This window comes from Petromyzon marinus, chromosome 40, assembly GCF_048934315.1.
Source record: "Petromyzon marinus isolate PM22_M1 ecotype Great Lakes invasive population chromosome 40, UKy_Petmar_22M1.pri1.0, whole genome shotgun sequence".
NCBI classification, from domain to species: Eukaryota; Metazoa; Chordata; class Hyperoartia; order Petromyzontiformes; family Petromyzontidae; genus Petromyzon; species Petromyzon marinus.
In genome coordinates, this window is record NC_133706.1 from 11,003,560 (window position 1) to 11,020,378 (window position 16,819).

The 16,819-nt window shown below is 47.4% G+C and overlaps 1 protein-coding gene across 1 annotated transcript in view; it reads right to left on the reverse strand.

Annotated features, from left to right (window-relative positions):
• Positions 1-823: 823 nt before the first annotated feature.
• LOC116950811 (ceramide transfer protein) overlaps positions 824-16,819 on the reverse strand; it is a 31,601-nt gene continuing 15,605 nt past the window's right edge. The window contains exons 5-15 of the mRNA XM_032968896.2: positions 16,518-16,598; positions 15,745-15,902; positions 12,847-12,939; positions 11,747-11,833; positions 11,204-11,290; positions 9,314-9,409; positions 9,041-9,173; positions 8,468-8,538; positions 7,926-8,054; positions 5,947-6,076; positions 824-4,880 (exon numbers count right to left, since the gene is read on the reverse strand). Of these exons, the coding sequence (XP_032824787.1) occupies positions 4,753-4,880; positions 5,947-6,076; positions 7,926-8,054; positions 8,468-8,538; positions 9,041-9,173; positions 9,314-9,409; positions 11,204-11,290; positions 11,747-11,833; positions 12,847-12,939; positions 15,745-15,902; positions 16,518-16,598 (1,193 nt within the window). The 3' untranslated portion in view covers positions 824-4,752. The remainder of the gene's footprint in view (positions 4,881-5,946; positions 6,077-7,925; positions 8,055-8,467; positions 8,539-9,040; positions 9,174-9,313; positions 9,410-11,203; positions 11,291-11,746; positions 11,834-12,846; positions 12,940-15,744; positions 15,903-16,517; positions 16,599-16,819) is intronic.

Consider the following 16,819-nt stretch of genomic DNA (forward strand, 5'->3'; position numbering starts at 1 on the left):
ATGGCTAAGCAGTTCAAGGCAAGAATACAGAATGTATCAATCAAGGTGGAGAGAAGTCAGCAGGGTGGTGTGACAGAGGTTCGTATCTGACCGGTTGTGACCTATGGAGCAGAATGCTGGAGAACAAGACGGATGGAAGAGCAAATTCTGAACTCCGCAGAGTTAGGAATGCCGAGGTGCAGGACGTATCAGGAAGAGACATCAGAAACGAGACCATAAAGTGCAGCGGTTCCCATATACAGAGAAGATGCTGGAGGATCTCGTCTGCAGATGGTTTGTACATGTGGAGAGAAAATATTGCGATTGCCTCGGTGAGGGAGTAGAGAACATGGAGTTAAGAGGGGGGGGGAAGGCCAAAATCACAAAAAGCAGTTCTAAATAAACGAGCATTCAATATAGATTGAAAAGTGCATAGCACCAGTGGCTTCCGAATATCGGAAGAGCGTTCCAGACGGTTGGAGAAGCGCATCCGAAGGTGCGCGACGCGGTGACCGTCATTGTTCCATGGCAAGCCAAAAGCTGCTGCCAGGATGACCGGAGTTCGCCTGATGGTTTCTGCTTCGAGATTAACTGGTCGTACAGATTTGAAGCTTTCGTGACTGCAGGAATCCACACTCGTTGGTTCTTTCGGTAAAGTTACGTGATTTTACCGAAAGAACCAAAGAGTATGGTCATACAGAGTACAGTATATTTACAGTACTTATTTGTAAAAGGAGTTGTCATGTAACAAATAATCACGGCATCAATTGCAGTGGCGGAGGAGAGCGGCGTCATATTTGATGCATTAGACGCAATACAAAAACACAACACGAATATTGCGATGTACATGGCGTTTGAATATATTTATTTCAATACAACATTTTCACGTAAATCCACCTCAACAGGAACATGGAAACGATGGCCCGCTGTACATGGGAGGAAAAATAACATCAAACAATAATTGATGACCTTCAGTACTTAAAAAAAACGTTTCGGCGTTCTCTGACCACCGGATCAATTTCGACCAATGCCAACACGAAGGCATCAATACAAAGCACAACATTCTCTTCGTGAATTGATATACACACAAATACACCGGCTCACATTTCACACACGCGCACACACAGGGCTTCCAATTGCAGGTAGGGGAAAACAATTCCGTTTATTAGGAAAAGACGTTTGTTCTTGTCATTCGCCACATTCTCAAAATATGTATCAAATGATAAAGGTGGTGGAATTGCCTTGGTTTTAATTAGATAATAATTTTTAGGGGGTAGAATTACTGTTCATCAATTAAAGTTCATTTCAACTTTTACTCGTATAAATAAATTATCGTACTTGACCAAAAATGCTAATTGGAAACCCAGTAATGATTATAACAAGTCACATTATAAAACAAACACCATTTTTCTTTACTAAAAGAGGAAAATTAAAACACACTAGCTAAATTAAACAGCACTGACCATTCCGATTGAGTTCAGTTGAAAGTTCGTAAGTACGTGGTAATTTAAGACCTTCCAACAGTAACTTTCACTTGGCATACGGTACATCGCAGGCCTGTGCAAAGGGAGAATAACACTTTTTTAATTAAATAAAACATGTCCTAAGTTGTCACAATAATTAACATGCGGCACAATTAACAAATCAGGCCTGCATTATGATCCGAAAATTCTATGCAACTTGCCATCGACTCAAAACGTACATGTGAAAAGAAATGTAAGCATGGGCATTTTGATAATTAATCATTGAAATCATCTGGCGTGTTTAACCAACGAATCGCCATACATTGATGTGTCATTTAGTCACACGCGCGCACACAAAGTACGATTATCCAGTTAACCCACCAGATGTTGATTCGTCATCATTTACAATCACAACTATACACACACACAAACTACAGTCGACAGACTTTCAATCAATCTCCATCATTGCATTTGCCCTGCATTTCCAAAGCTAAAATCCCACGCTGCAGTAAACTCTTTGGGATCAGCAAATTCTGACCCGTTCCTTCAGACCCGAGGACACCGGACTTGTGAAGCCGACGGCTTCCGTGCAGTCACTGCGACTTCACGCCAGGGGCTCAAACAGGGCGGCACTGCGCTGCTCGGCCACAACGGGAGGGTTTGCAAATTGGCGTTTCGGGTGCCTGTGATTTGTCAATCGCGACGAGAAGCGCTCTGCAGAGCTTCGACTTGCATCAGTCCCAGAAACCCCTGTGCCTCAATGTTGCATTTTCGTGTCTCGATTCCACTGTGGTAGGTCTCGCGTCATCCGGCTTGTTGGCTCTCCGAGCCCAATAACTTTCAATGAGGCATGCACCAATTCACCCCGCTAGTTATTTCACAATGTCACGATTTGGGACCACGATTCAAGAATATATTACTGTTTAACGCTGTGGTGAATGTAGCACATCTGGGTGCCTGCAGGGGGTCACGGAAATCCGTTAAAAACATATCGTGGCCAAAATGTTTTGTTGTTGTAGTTTTCCACAATTTCACGAGATTAAATATTTCATTCAGAACCCATCGCAGAGCTGTGCAACTCTCCAGCTTAGGGAATAGTCCCGAGAAGCAGATATCAGATCTACTTTTGAGATCCATTCAAGTGACCTCATCCACACTCGGGGGGCAGCACTCTCGATTCACCCCACTGCTGCAGTGTGACCTTTGTCACGTGACAAACTGTTTAATTCGCAGAGTGGGAACTTTGAAAAATTAATCATTGGCGCGGACCCTTCACTCACCAGCCTTGGGGATGCAGCAAGTGAAATCACAGGTGGCTGAAACGCACATTCAAACCCAGGATCTCGGCGATGCCAGCTCGGCACTCAGATTTCCGAACCACCTCCTCCCGATTGTGTAACGGATGGCGGAGGGTGTTGCCGTAAATGGGCGATGTTTCCACTCCCGTGGCAGCAGCGCTTTGACGGCAACCGATTACTTTCCGAGCACGAGCGCTCACTCGGCGCCCAAATGTGCGCCAGGTCGTCACAACCCCCAGTCTCGCGCGCCTTGCGCACGGAACGCCTCGGGGAAACAGATCGTCGGGTCTTCATTGGAGCACGAAACCACTCCGGGCTGCAGCAAAGACAGCACTCGCGGTGTTGGAGCAAACCAGCTCCCCACCACCACCACCACCCCACCCTCCCGAGCTACAGCTCTGTTTGCGGATTCATATAAAGAGTCCAACACAAAAATTGGGACCATTTTGCTACGAATTGTTTACGGATGAGATGGACACATATGTAGGATTGACAGCAACAGGGAAAATGAAAAGTGTGTTAGGGGGGGAAAATGGAAGGAATCTGAAAGAGAGAAAGACCTAACAGAGAATGGCTTGACAGCAACATAGGAGATTGGTGCCAGAAAGATGTGGCACTACTTGAGCATATTGGCACAAGACAGAGGAAAGTGGAAACAATGACGAAATATGCAGTGGGCATCTACGGGCTATCTGCCCGTGGATGTGATTATGTTTACAGATCTGTATAAAGAGTATCACAACATTGGGACCATTAAATCAGAAATAAGCGTTTTGAACTTTATGCTCAAAGCTTAAATTACTATCGGGAATAAAAACATGCCACACGGTTTATACACATGTACTGGACAGGGATATTTGCAACAAAACAAGTACATAAATAAGACACAAACAATCGGATGGAGAGCATTTGGCTATAGCATTAAGAGTCTGTACAAGATGATTGGAGGCCACATGAAGGTTGTGGAATTTGGGCCGGATCTTCACAAAGTGGCAAAAGTGGAAATGAAGACAAATTTTTAAACAGTGAGGGCATGGACCCTTGTAGTCCACAAGGACAGTGTTCATAATTATTGTTGTCCAACCAGACGTAAGAGGTATGTCTTGTGCTCTGCAAAAGTGATTGCTACGTTTGATCATGTGCTGAAAACACATGTCTACTTTTAACGTAAAAAAGATGCACTTACGAAAGGATTAAATATCACTTTCTTGGCGCAGTACAATGCTGTACTGTATCTCCACGTGAACGTAGTTGTCATTGTTAATAAAGGCAAACTACCCAGATAAACCTTCATATCAACTCAGCAGCTTATGGAAATAATAGCAAGGGGCCAGCACTGTCGCCTCATTCGGTTCAGGGAGCGCAGAAGAATGTCAAAATTCACACTTAACACCACGAAACAGGAAGAAACTATGAATAATCACATCGAGGGTGGTCACGTGCAGAGGTCATACGGAAGGGACGCGGTGACAAACAAAGGCCACCCCTCGCCCCCCCCACTCTCCCTGCACATGCTACGAAGAATGCCAGATACGCGCGTTGAAATTAAGGCAGTGGTTTTCACTCGGGCCGACAGCCCAGCCGCGGAAAGGTTGGGCGCCTTTTACAACCAATGCAGAAAAACAAGCGCATGTTCGGATGTAAACAACTCGTATATATAAAAAAAAATACCGTGAACCTTATTCCCAGTTGCTCTATCTCCAAAATGACTCTTAAAAGTTTTTCGTTGTTTAAAAAGCGGTGCAAGTTAGCAATGCTGTGCGCACATCTGTTGGCACTGCCCGAAAGGTTCTGGATGATCCCTGTCTGGGTGACCAGCTCGGTTGAGGCCATGTGTTTAGGCCGAGCAGATGCAAGTATGGGGGACCACGTGGCCGCGCGCCACGGGGGACACCACACCGAAGTGAGAAGACGGCACCGCGAGTGGCGTCGTCGGCGGCGGCGGCGGCGGCTACGCGACGCTGCGGGTGCCCGACGGAGAAGCGCCGGTCGAGGGCCCGGCGAGCGCCGCTTCAGAAGAGGATCGGCTTGTTGGCCGTACGCTCCTTGACGTACTGCGTGAAGCGCTTGAGGAACTTGGGGTACTCCCTCTTGGCGACCGCGCGGAGAACCGAGGCCGGCGCCCACCCGCCAGGATTCACTGCCAACGGGAGAGGCACACGATTAACCACCGCACAGTTGTGTCACATTTCCGCATCGTCTCTTACCGATGGCATTCGCCGCGGAGACTAAAATAAACAATTAAACTATTTTTAATTTTACCATGTCAGGCCAACTGGAGTATGTATGGCTCTTTTTCAGACGCGACGTGGCCACAAATGATTTCTCAATGCCGAAGTGGATTCTCGCGTGGAGATTTACGGCAGCCAAATACTATCACCGCGAGGACCGAAGAAAAATCCACGCGACCACGGAGAGAATATGCAAACTCCAACTATACAGCAGGCGTCATGGTCGTGATCGAACCCACGACCTCCTGCATACCAGGTGAGGTAGTTAACATCTCGCCACCACGGCGCGATGATGTTGAGTGGCAAGAGCAGTGGTTTCTCCACTGCCCTGGGAAGCCAGTGACATTGCTTTAATTCCAAGCCATGATTTATATCAGTGGCGAGTGAAAGCTGATCTGAACTTGGGCATCCCTCCCCCAGAGGGAGGAGAATGGTGAAGTGGGGGGGGGGGGGGAGGAGATCCCGGTGTCATCCGAGTGAAGTCTTAGGGTGTGGCACTGCCGAAGAAGCATGTGTTTAGACTATATAGATTATTTTGCTGCTATAAAATGTCCAAATAATAAGCCACTTTGTTTAGCTATCATTTGTGGCCAGGTCGCTTTCGAAAAGTAAGTTCATACCTCGGTGGGTTTCGTCTGGTAGGAAGGGGATGGTTAAGTTTTATTTGTTTGTGTTTGGGTGATTTACCTTTCCTCTACTTTGTACTGCTATCGTGTTTTTGCACTGTTTGTTGTAGTAACGTTCTTACCGGTCCCGACTGGACATCTGTGAAGAAGAGCTTTATAGCTCATCGGATTCCTCCAGTATAAAAAAAATTCTGAGAAGCCCCTGCAACCAACCCACCCATAATGGACACAGCAAGCGGAGGTTTTGGCAAAGAGCTGTATATATCTATATATATTTTTTATCATTACTACATACCGTTGGCCTCCTATCAACTAAATGTGAAGTAATGTGCACGGGCTGAATTCTCACCGTTTGCCACATACGTGATCCGGCACAGCAAGTTGTCCCGCTGGATGTTCTGGTTGCCGTCCGGGGGGCTCACCAATGTTTGGCAAATGAGTGCCACGTTTATCTTGGCTCGCACGTAGCGATTCGTAACCTGCACCCACAGTGATACAAAGCAAAGGCACACCCCTTCGCTCGCGCAAATTCACAAGCCGCACGTGAATTTGCCTCGCAATGCGAGTCACGCACTCCATACAACACCAATTAGATATGTATGCATGTATGACATCTTTCGCACCGTACGTAGCCAACCGCACGAATCGGAGGTGCAGGGGAAGGATAACAAACTAAACACAAAAAGCATCATCACGATCCATGCGCAGATAGCCTGCAGGTGTCCACTGCACTTTTTATATATTTTTTTCCCCACTTTCCTCTGTCTTATGCCAATATGCTCAAGTAGTGCCACATCTTTCTGGCATCAATCTTTTTTGATGTCGTCGTTAAGCGATTTTCTGTTAGATCTTTCTCTCTTTCCAGTTCCTTCTTTTTTTCCCCCCCCGAACACAATTAATTCTCGTGTTGCTGTTCATCCGACACATATATTTTGGATATGCATGGTGCCTACATGAGTTGCACAGATAATAGTAGGCATAAATATGTTGTCGAGAGAGGGAGAGAGAGGACAGTCGTAGTCAGAGAAACAAACAAGGACGCTATTGAGCCTAGACTTGAGCAGGGAGCCAACAGCATCTATTTCTGGATGGGAGTTCCACAATTAGAAGAGCAGCAGAGGAGAATGAATGACCTCCCAACTCATTGTGAGATGACAGGGAGGCATCTATAGCAAGCCTTGGCTACTGGAGTGGAAAGTGCACGCAGGGGATTAAAGGCAGGTTCCAGTGTTGTAACAATTCACATTGCCACAAATCCTCCATGTCTCAGTTTTACCACCTTGTTCATGTTGTCTTCTGTCTAATATGTAACGTTTCGTTCGCTCGCTAGCCTAAATGTAACATTAGCGTATCTATTTTTTTGATCGGCGGTCTTCACATGGTGGTAACGATGAGGCAGCATGAACGTCTTCCCCTCCTTCCTTGCTCCGTCATCGCTTGCCATCGATGTACGTTGGTCTCTCTCAAGTCCTTTCTGCCATTAATCCACCTAACATAAGCATAGCAGTATAACACGTAGGATTTCGCGACCACTATCATCCATAACACAATCCGAGTATGGCAAAACATCGTACTCAGATTGTAAATGTTGTGGATTTACTCCCCGACACAGCAGTGCGCTGTACTAGTAACGAATTGGCACGTTCCGTTTACGTGACAAACCTTACTAGTTGGCAGTATCGGATGGTGGCGGGATTAACGACACGTTTATATTTATGCGATCTAACCCAAATAAACATGTATTATGGATTAGCATTGTACTTTGCACATCATTTGTATAAATAGCAATACACTCTACACACACGGCGCACGTATCGTGAACGCAATAATCACATTTAATCAAGGAATCGATGCACCGTTACATGCTTAATTAATCCACAAAAGGAGAAATTGTGGACGAATACATTTGCGTGTTTTGATTCTTTGTAAGATTGGCATTTCAACAGAAATTATTCAAGCAAGCGCCTGAATCTCCTGATGGGGACACTATGTTGAAAACGGTCCAGAGTTTGCTCGTCTTAAATCAATGCTGTTGAAATGATCGACTCTGAGAAGGCTGCGAGGCCGATGGGTTGTGCAAGACCTTATATACGAAGGAGACGTGTTGTATGTGTGGAGAACTTCTTTCATACCGTACGTAGCCAACCTTGTTAATTGACAATCCTAAAAACAAGCAGTTCTAAAGAAATTAGTTTTCAATCTAGACTTAAGACTGCATATTTGACTGCTTATTTATTTTGAAATGGAGGATGAGGGAGGAGGGATGAGGGAGGATGAAGGAGGATGAAGAGGAGGAGGATGAAGATGATGGAGGAGAGCAACCCGTACCGGCACATCAGCATGGTCCACTGAGAAATTGCACACCACCCACGTGTCCGGGTCATTCTCACTGGTGGCTCGGACCTTCTTCCAACTCGACACGTACAGGATGTCGCGCTGAGAGGCCGGCCACACCGTCTAAAAATCGGGCAATGATCAGAATTAGCATCTTTATTTAGACTGGAGGAATCCGATGAGTGGAAAGATTAGCAAGTTACTACAACATTATAGGAATGCAACATCGAGAAAGAGGTAAGCAAGTGACTAAATATAAATAAATCAAGTAATAGGTCTGTTTTTTTTTTACATCACATGCAAGCTTAGGCAAGACAGAAAAAACAACAAAGAGAGTCCCAGGCAACACACCCAAGACAACAGTCCCTCAATAAAACGGCGCATTAAAATTGAACAACGGCCATCACCCAGCACTTTAATGGCCTGCGCAGCGAGGGCAATCGCGCTGCAATTTTTTTTCAAGAGATCAACAATCAACCTCCCAACACTCCACAGGGATCACCGATGGAACTCCTCACACCCCCGGCCTGCTGTACCTTGTGCGTCTGGTAAACGATGACTTCGTTCTCCGACAGAGTTTCCACCAGACGCACCATCTCCACCGTGCCTGCAAGACAAGGCGACACACAACGCCACACCCAGCAGCGACGTGATGCAGGGCCACGGCAAGCAGATTCTACAGGCATACTGTGACCGTTCCGTGAATACAATCTTTGAAACAAGATAAAAACTCCACAATTTTCTACAATGTACTCACACACCTCTATTTTCTATTACCAAATCACTTGGAATGTGTGGCCAATATCATCAGATTTCAAAAGCTAAACAAGGCTGTGCCTGGATAGTCCTTGGATGGGTAACCACCATAGATAGGTTTCTTTCGGCTGCTGCAGCACCACATGACGGGCAGCAGACGGCAGCGTTGCAAAAATCCATTATAGTACCGAACATAACGCTCCCACATCTATGCTCCCCTCGTTCACCAACCCTCGGTGCTCAGCGTGAAGCACGGTCAAGTGACCCCCACGACAGGCATGGCGGGCGGTGCATGGGGAGAGCCCTCATCCAGCAGCGGATTGACGAAAGGGTGCTGCGGTGCGTCCACTCACTCTCCCATTCAGTGCGGTGGTCCACTTTCCAGAAGTAGTGGCAGATTTCGCGGCCCGTAACGCCCCGCACGGCGTGCGTGGCCTTCAGCGGGTCCAGCACAATCCCGTTCTCCTCCAGCTCCCGTCGGTAAACCTTGGGGAGCACGAGATACGCCGTTTGATTTCAGGCAATGCCCCCCCCCCCCAACACGCCCCCCCCGCCACCCCCAAGAAAAGTCAACCATCTGACGGGACCCGGTGTAGGACAGCGATGGCGAGAGAAGCGGCGGTCACCTTCATGTCGCCCTCCTCCACGAGGAGTTGCCAGTTGGCATCGCCGCCGACGTCCTGCAGCGAGTATTGCATGTGGTTCTTGATGGACTCCTCCACCTGCGGGGGGCATAAGGGCACAGGAGGCGACATGCTATCAATGTCGTTTGACCCATGCTAGACGGGACGCTCAACAAAGTGTATGGTTTTGTCAGTTCCGTGTCGCTCTTTCATTCCACTTATAGCAGTTAACTAGTTGCCTAGACCAGCATTGTGCTACCTGTTAAGTGGACACTGAATAGAAGTGCATTTGTCTATACTTTATTACACATGGACTTCATTGCGTTTATAAAATGTATTAGTGTGCAAACTCAACTTACCCTTTAATAAATGCCACAGAAACCCCAAGAACCCCGACTTAAGGACTTACTGCACAAACCCTTCAGGAATATGGCCAAGGTCTTGTGCGTTTCAAGGTTATTACACTCAAGAACAATGGGAGGGAGACAATAAATATCTCATCCAGACCCAACCATCGCACCCCCTGGATTAGATCTGCCTCAAAAGCAATGGCACTCGCTGTCTCCTACCAACACCCCCGAATAACCCGTAGCACCCATGTCAGATGCACCCCTACCAACACACCCCCCCCCCTACCCAACCTATTCAAGTGGAAAATCAGAGGAAGCACGGTGACATGTGACTGTAGAAATCCTGGCCGGACCATGAACGACATTGTGAATTATCATGCCGCTCATAAATTCAGCAGAGGCATTCATTGCTCAGCCCACCCCAGAGGTTGGTTATCAGCCCTGGATATGGACTTAGTTTGTATACAATGCCATGCACAAGCAGAAGTGTGCAACTATTTGCAAAACGAAAGCAACATCGTTGTATGTTGAACTTATTTCGCACCGCAAGTAGCCAACCGTGCTATTTGCAAAACAGAAGCAACATAGCCCGCTTTGTTAAAAGTTGCAGTTTCATTTCATCTTTAGTTCCCCGGCAACGTCTAATGGTGTTGCGAGCTTCAAGTGAGTCACACTTCACGCGGTCCACTTCTCCAAGATGACGGCACACAACCAACAGCGCTACAGAATGCCACTTTTAATGAGCACTTCCAGTAAATGGAGATCTAACAGAAGACAGCTGCTAAGGGGGAAGTGAAAAAAGCAACCGCGAGTTGAACACATGTGGCCCGTACTGAAAACGGCATCATTTACCAAACAAAGGTCGCAACAGAGGTAGGACAGCCGATTAAGTAACCAATTACTCCACCCATGATCGGCTTGATTACTTAATTAAAGTCGGATAATACAAAAACAGTGGGAACAAAAAAAATTATCACTTCCGTTACCCCGCGTCTCACTGGGCGGGAGGTGATGGGTGGGGTAATCGGCATCATCGGCCACGTCGGGTTGTGTGTGGGTTGTGTGTGGGTTGTGTGTGGGTTGTGTGTGGGTTGTGTGGGGGGGGGTTTCCTGCCTTCAGGAGAGAGGATATGGAGGGCGGCCACCATTTTTAAAAAGCCACCCGAGCGATCGATCACATGTAAAGTAGCCCATTAGAATTTTTGGGTCAAAGAATCGACTACTCGTCCCAGCTCTTAACACGCCAGTTAAGAACATACATGGAGGTGGTCTGCGCGGCTGGTTGTGACCGTCTGCGTGAAATTTGGGGATGTGGCGGGGTGGGGCGGGGTGAGGCGCGGGGCGGGGGGCGGAGCGCGGGGTGGGGAGCGCGGGGTGGGGAGCGCGGGGTGGGGAGCGCGGGGTGGGGAGCGCGGGGTGGGGAGCGCGGGGTGGGGCAGGTGGGGCTGGGTGGTGGCGCGGGTGGCATGGGGCGCGAGGTGGGAGGTGGGGCGGGGCAGGGAGGGGGGCAGGGAGGGGGGCAGGGAGGGGGGCTGGGCGCTACCTGCTGGGAGAAGCGGTGCACGCGGATGCTGAGCGTGTCGGGCACCAGGTCAGGACACAGCGAGACTCCCCGCATTCGCTCCAGCTGCTGCAAAACGCGACGTGCACAAGGGGGAACCCCCGCACACCGTTTGTTAATACGGTGCGACTTTGAGCCGACGATCTATCTGTCGTCCTTGCGTCCGTGAACACTTTTGGTGAAGGTACAAAAAAAAAGATAAACCAAACGTGTTGAGAACCCACCTCATGATCAGCATTAACTAACTGCATGACCAAAACCAACAGTATATTAGCAGTCATAACACCTCAAAGTATCTGGGTCATGGCGAGCTTTGTGCAATGCAGCAAAAATAGATTATTATACTGTACTTCCAAAGCTTCCACTCCGATGCTTTCCGCCTTTTAACCCGCACGGCCAAGTATGGTTAACCAACCGATATGGCATGTGAATGGCCCTCATCCGCAAGTGAAATGACAAAGTGTGCCGTTATAGATGCAAGATAGATAGGTCCAGTTGCTGTGGCGAGATGAAGCCGGACTTCACCTGCTCTTCCATCTTCTCGTGCCGGTCGAGTGCAGCCTCCACGGCATCGAAGAACTCCTCTTCGTTCATAAGGCTGTTGGGCCCTTCCTGCCGGTCAAACGAGCACCGCGCGCAAAAGCCAATTAATGGCAAGCCTGAGGAAAAGCACCCTCCTACCCAGTAGCGCATGACGCTGCAGTGTGAACCAGGCTACACAGAAAACAAGGAAAAAAATATGGGTGTGTACCTTAAGGTGCCATTCATTATTAAATAATTACAATGCCCACTTACTAAAAGATACCCCGTTATTTCTGTACAGGGTTTTGCCCGTGCAGTCACCACTAGATGCTATGTAAATCCTAAATTCTTACTGTGCCGTGCACCGAGACAACAGCTTGAACTATGCAGTTGAATGGTGGGGTTTAACATGAAAGGTAACGCGTGTGTTACTTCATTGGCAACGGTGAACAAGCACAAACAAAATCTCATGGCAATTAGTGTACGTAGCCACCCGTACATAGCACGGTTGGCGACGTAGGGTGCAAAATAAGTTCAACGCAAGCATACAAACGTGTTATTTGACGAATGTATGGAGTGTTTTGGGAAGATACAGCTGCATGCCAACAAAAACAAAGCTTCGGTGATCTTTAACAGAACATAACGTAAATAATCATAAGACGGCCCAGATGTGTGCAAACAGTTGGGGCCCTCTCAAATCTCGACGCAGTGGGTGGCGCCAAACCACGGCGCATGTGTGGATGCTTAGAGGGATGAAACGGGTATGATAAACATCTGTATACTACCAAGTGCATTATTGTGGAAATCATTTTAGACCGAAGTTTGAATAGACTGCAAGTGTATAAAACTGCTGTCTAATTATAATGCTTTCATAATGGACGATATCTTTATTGACAATCCTGTAAACTGCACGTAAATCGATCGCAACTTTAATGCTCTCGCACACACGTTTCAGGGAAACGCGTCACGTTAAAAAATGCATCAGTTCATAAAATAACACACGCACACGAGCCAGTGTAAACGAGCAAATAATTGCTTTAACCGATGCACGATATGAATTAGTGTCGAATGTTCTCTCCCATCTGCTGTGACAGCGACCCCACCTCGTAGTCTGGGCCCCCAATGTACGACTTCTTCTTGAGCTCCTCCAAGGCGTTCTTGTAGGCCTCCTCCACCTTTTTCCTCTTTTCTTGTTCCTACAACAACACCGCGGCGGCATACCTGCATCGTGACTGTGCCATCTTGCAACACTCACGCGTGGGTGAAACATGTGACATTGCAGTCAACTTACTCATAACCAGCCACACGTTGACCATGCCTACTACGACCCAGTGTGCAATGCACCCACCATACAGCTAAAATTAGTAAAGGCACAGCCATGCAATTGCTTGCTCATGCCACTGCTGGCGAAGGGACTAAACCCGAAAGAGCTCAAGACAGCATCTCGAGAGCCACCTCATGGGTATTTTGCCTACTCTTCCACGCTGCCGAAACATCTTGACAGTGGCGGGAGTACTCACACTTTATCCCACCGCACGTGACCCACCCATCGACCAATTATACTGTTATCTAGACAGAGGTGGGGGAATTAAGGAACTTGGCCAATGTGTCAACTGACATGCCACGAGATGGAATCGGCGACCTTTGGATGGCAAGTCCAGTGTGCCAACCGTTACACAACAGGCAGCACATCTGTACAAGGGAACCGTTCTTTTTTGGAGTAATTTTTAGCAAGGGCTTCACTGGGCATTATCTGTGCTACAACTGTGCTGTGCAGCAGAACACAATATGGAGAAGCACGTGCGGACTCCCCCGTCGCCAACGCTTGTAACTTATAAGCGCTTACTTGGAAACTATTACAGACGCCGAAATGCTCTCAAGGTTTATCTTCGCTTTTTATCCGAGTTTTCTCAGTCTGTTTCTGCACCGCTGCCAAACCCTTTTTTTCTAAGTGCGCCGACAGGGGAGCTGGTAGGGAAAGAAAACAAAATCTTTGCACATTGGGGCCAGACATCTGGACGCGCCCCGTTAAAACGCGCGAGGCCACGCGTTGATAAAAGCGGGCAAGCAGAGGCCTCATCTCTCCCTGGCTCTCTGTGCCCACTGGAAGCTTTACACAGCCAGCCAGAAACCGTGGGTCAATGAAAGCACGTGCACCGTAGCATGTAAAGAAACCGCAACGCATGTTTGTTTTTGTACATTTTTGTATGTTTTTTCCAAAATTTTATCCCGATTGTACTACTATTGCCTCCGTGTCGTGAGATAACGTATCCAATTGAATCTCTCGCAGAGCAATGGAAAGTACGCCGTGTTGCAGAACAGCACGTGTAAGCAAATATCCCAGAGCTATCTCTTCCTTTCCCCTCGCCTCCACCAGTCCTTTTAAGAGCTGGCAACACTGAGATCCCAGATTTGAATCAAGGCTTAGCACTCTGGACCTCTGAGCCACCTGGCAGCCTTGCTAAATAGAAAAGGTTGAAGGCAGGAGGAATGCCAAAAAAGTGGCGTATCTAAAAAAAAACATGTAAGACAAATTAAGCAACTGCGTTATGGGTGGTGCACAAGCACAAATTGTGTAAAACCAAATTAATTATTTTTTGTTCCTGGGTACTAAGTGTTATTTCCTAATTGCTTATGCCTCAAAAGTACAGAAAGTGGCTATTATTCCCCACAAACTTTGCTTTTGTGACCAGGACAGTGACGTTTAAATTTACCTATTTTCAATGAGAACAGGCAAATTTGCATCTTTTCACTCACACAGTCAGAAAAAAAAAACACCACATTAATCCAAATTAACATGTATTTTCCCCATTGACGGGTATTGAACGAGAACAAGCCCTCAATTAGGCAAGTAAGCTGATGCAGACAAAATAATGCATTCAGAATATAGATCATCATTAAGCGGTGGTGAAGGTGGAGAGCGTGAATGTGGTCACATAGGACAGCACAATGGATTTCGCAGCACTGCCCTCTGCTACCCACCACGTAGCCACGCAGCTGCTTATGACACCCCGTTTGTGCATGGTGGTCACTCATCCAAGCGCTTATCCAGGCAAAAAAACCCCGCTTAGCTTGCAATATCTGACAAAATCTGGCACATTCCAAATGATTTGGCCAAAGGCAGTGTTCAGATTTAACAGAATTTACCGTACTGGTCCAGGAGCATAACGAGATTGTGCAACCCAAGCAATCTGCGATTATCACTCAACCCATTTCCTGCTCATTTTGCATCAAGTGTCATTGCATTATAATGGACATTATTTTACACGCGATATATATACACACACACACACGTCAATTCAGAATAAGGTGCCAGATATTCTTTTAATTTGACTCCAGCAAGCTCGTGAGACCAATGTACAACACAATGCCGCATACCTGACTGGCTGGGGACTGCTCTATAGGCGGATGTGAAAATGCGAGGCATCAACATCTATAGAAAATGACAGTTACACCTTACATGGTCTCTGTCATTCTCTATCTCACTGGATAAAAAATTATTGCGAACGGCTTCCAACATCGAGAAAAGCTTCACTACACTTTGGAAGCGAGCAAAAATGTACGCGAGACTAAGAATGCATGACTGAACGTGAAATGGTCAGAATTGTGAACATCCACAGCAAGTGACGGCAACAGCATCGCGCGCTAACACTGCACTTGGCTGCGGGCGGTTAAATCAGTCGGGACACGTACGTGACGGTCGGAAACGTGACGTTCTGTATATTCTCGAAACGGAATCGAACATCCGGGGGGAGGTGGGTGCGGGAAACACTTGTAAACTTACAGAGCTGTTTGCCACATATTTTCACACGCAAAGGTTATGACCGTGCAGGTTTAAGGTCCGTCGTCGCGCGCAGCACAGCTGCTCCCCGACCTCAGGCTGGACGGACGTTCCAGCTCGGCAGCATGTATCGAACGATGAGTCCGAGCTGGAAGTGCCTTTACTTAGCTAGAAGTGGTGCATGGGGGATTCCCAGTTGCCTGCAAGGGATGCCCATTACCCGTTCCAGCCGCTTCTGCCAGCTCTCCTCGCGCTTGGCCATCAGATCGATGCAGTGCGACAGCGTGGCCAGGATCCCGGCTGTCGTGGCCTTGAAAGTAATTGCTTCTCCCTTGAAGTCGATCCAGCTTATGTCCTTGGGCATGAAGAGCTGCAGGACTGGCAGTGGGGGGGGAAAAAAAATATTTTCACGAATTTCATCAAGAGTATCGCATAAAAGAAACAAAGTAAAGAAAACGCTTTATGTTATAAACTCTTGACCTCACTGATGCATAAAAGATTACATTAATTCCTCAAACACTTCCAAACTTATCACCAACTCTGAGATAATTCACGAAGCGTGACAGATATTTCATCAGTAATAATATTAACCTTGTGTCCTTTCTACAATTATTTTCCAGTTGTTCAACAAACTTGATTTAATGCGACTTGAGCCCAACCTGGCTCTCTCTGGGCTTGGGGAGGCCTTTATTCAACAGTGGACTGATCATAGGTGATGACTTAACCTTCACCAGTCAAAGTGTTTGAATATATTGAGTGCAATTTTATTCTTGAGTATGTTTATATGTCCAGGAATTAAATGGATGTCGGGGTTTGTGAGCTTCGGGAGAGAATGTAAATTTTGCAATGCCCCCTCTCCGTTGCACACAAACTACAGAGGGTTTACTATAGTCCATAGTTTGGGTTGCATGGCCACAATCGTTCAATTGAGTGCAATATAGCACTGTCATGGCAGGCGCAACCCAAAGGCCACGTGCAAAGCTCAAGACTCACGTTTGTCCTTGGTGTTGCTCGAGAAGAAGTGATCCTCGCAGGGCCGGGGCGTTGGGAAGCCGTCATCGTCCTCGTCCAGACCTAGTTGGGGAAAGCAGGCACACATTCGGAGTTAGCCACGCAAACGAGACACTTAACGCATATGCACGGCAACAACATCTCAAAGCAGTAAACAATGCCCACAACCAAAATCACCCAGGGAAGTGCCCTGTTTCGTCAGATCTTGGAAGCTAAACAGGCCGGAGCCTGGACAGTGTTTAAATGGGTGACCACGATGCATACAAAAGGTGATATGGGCTGCT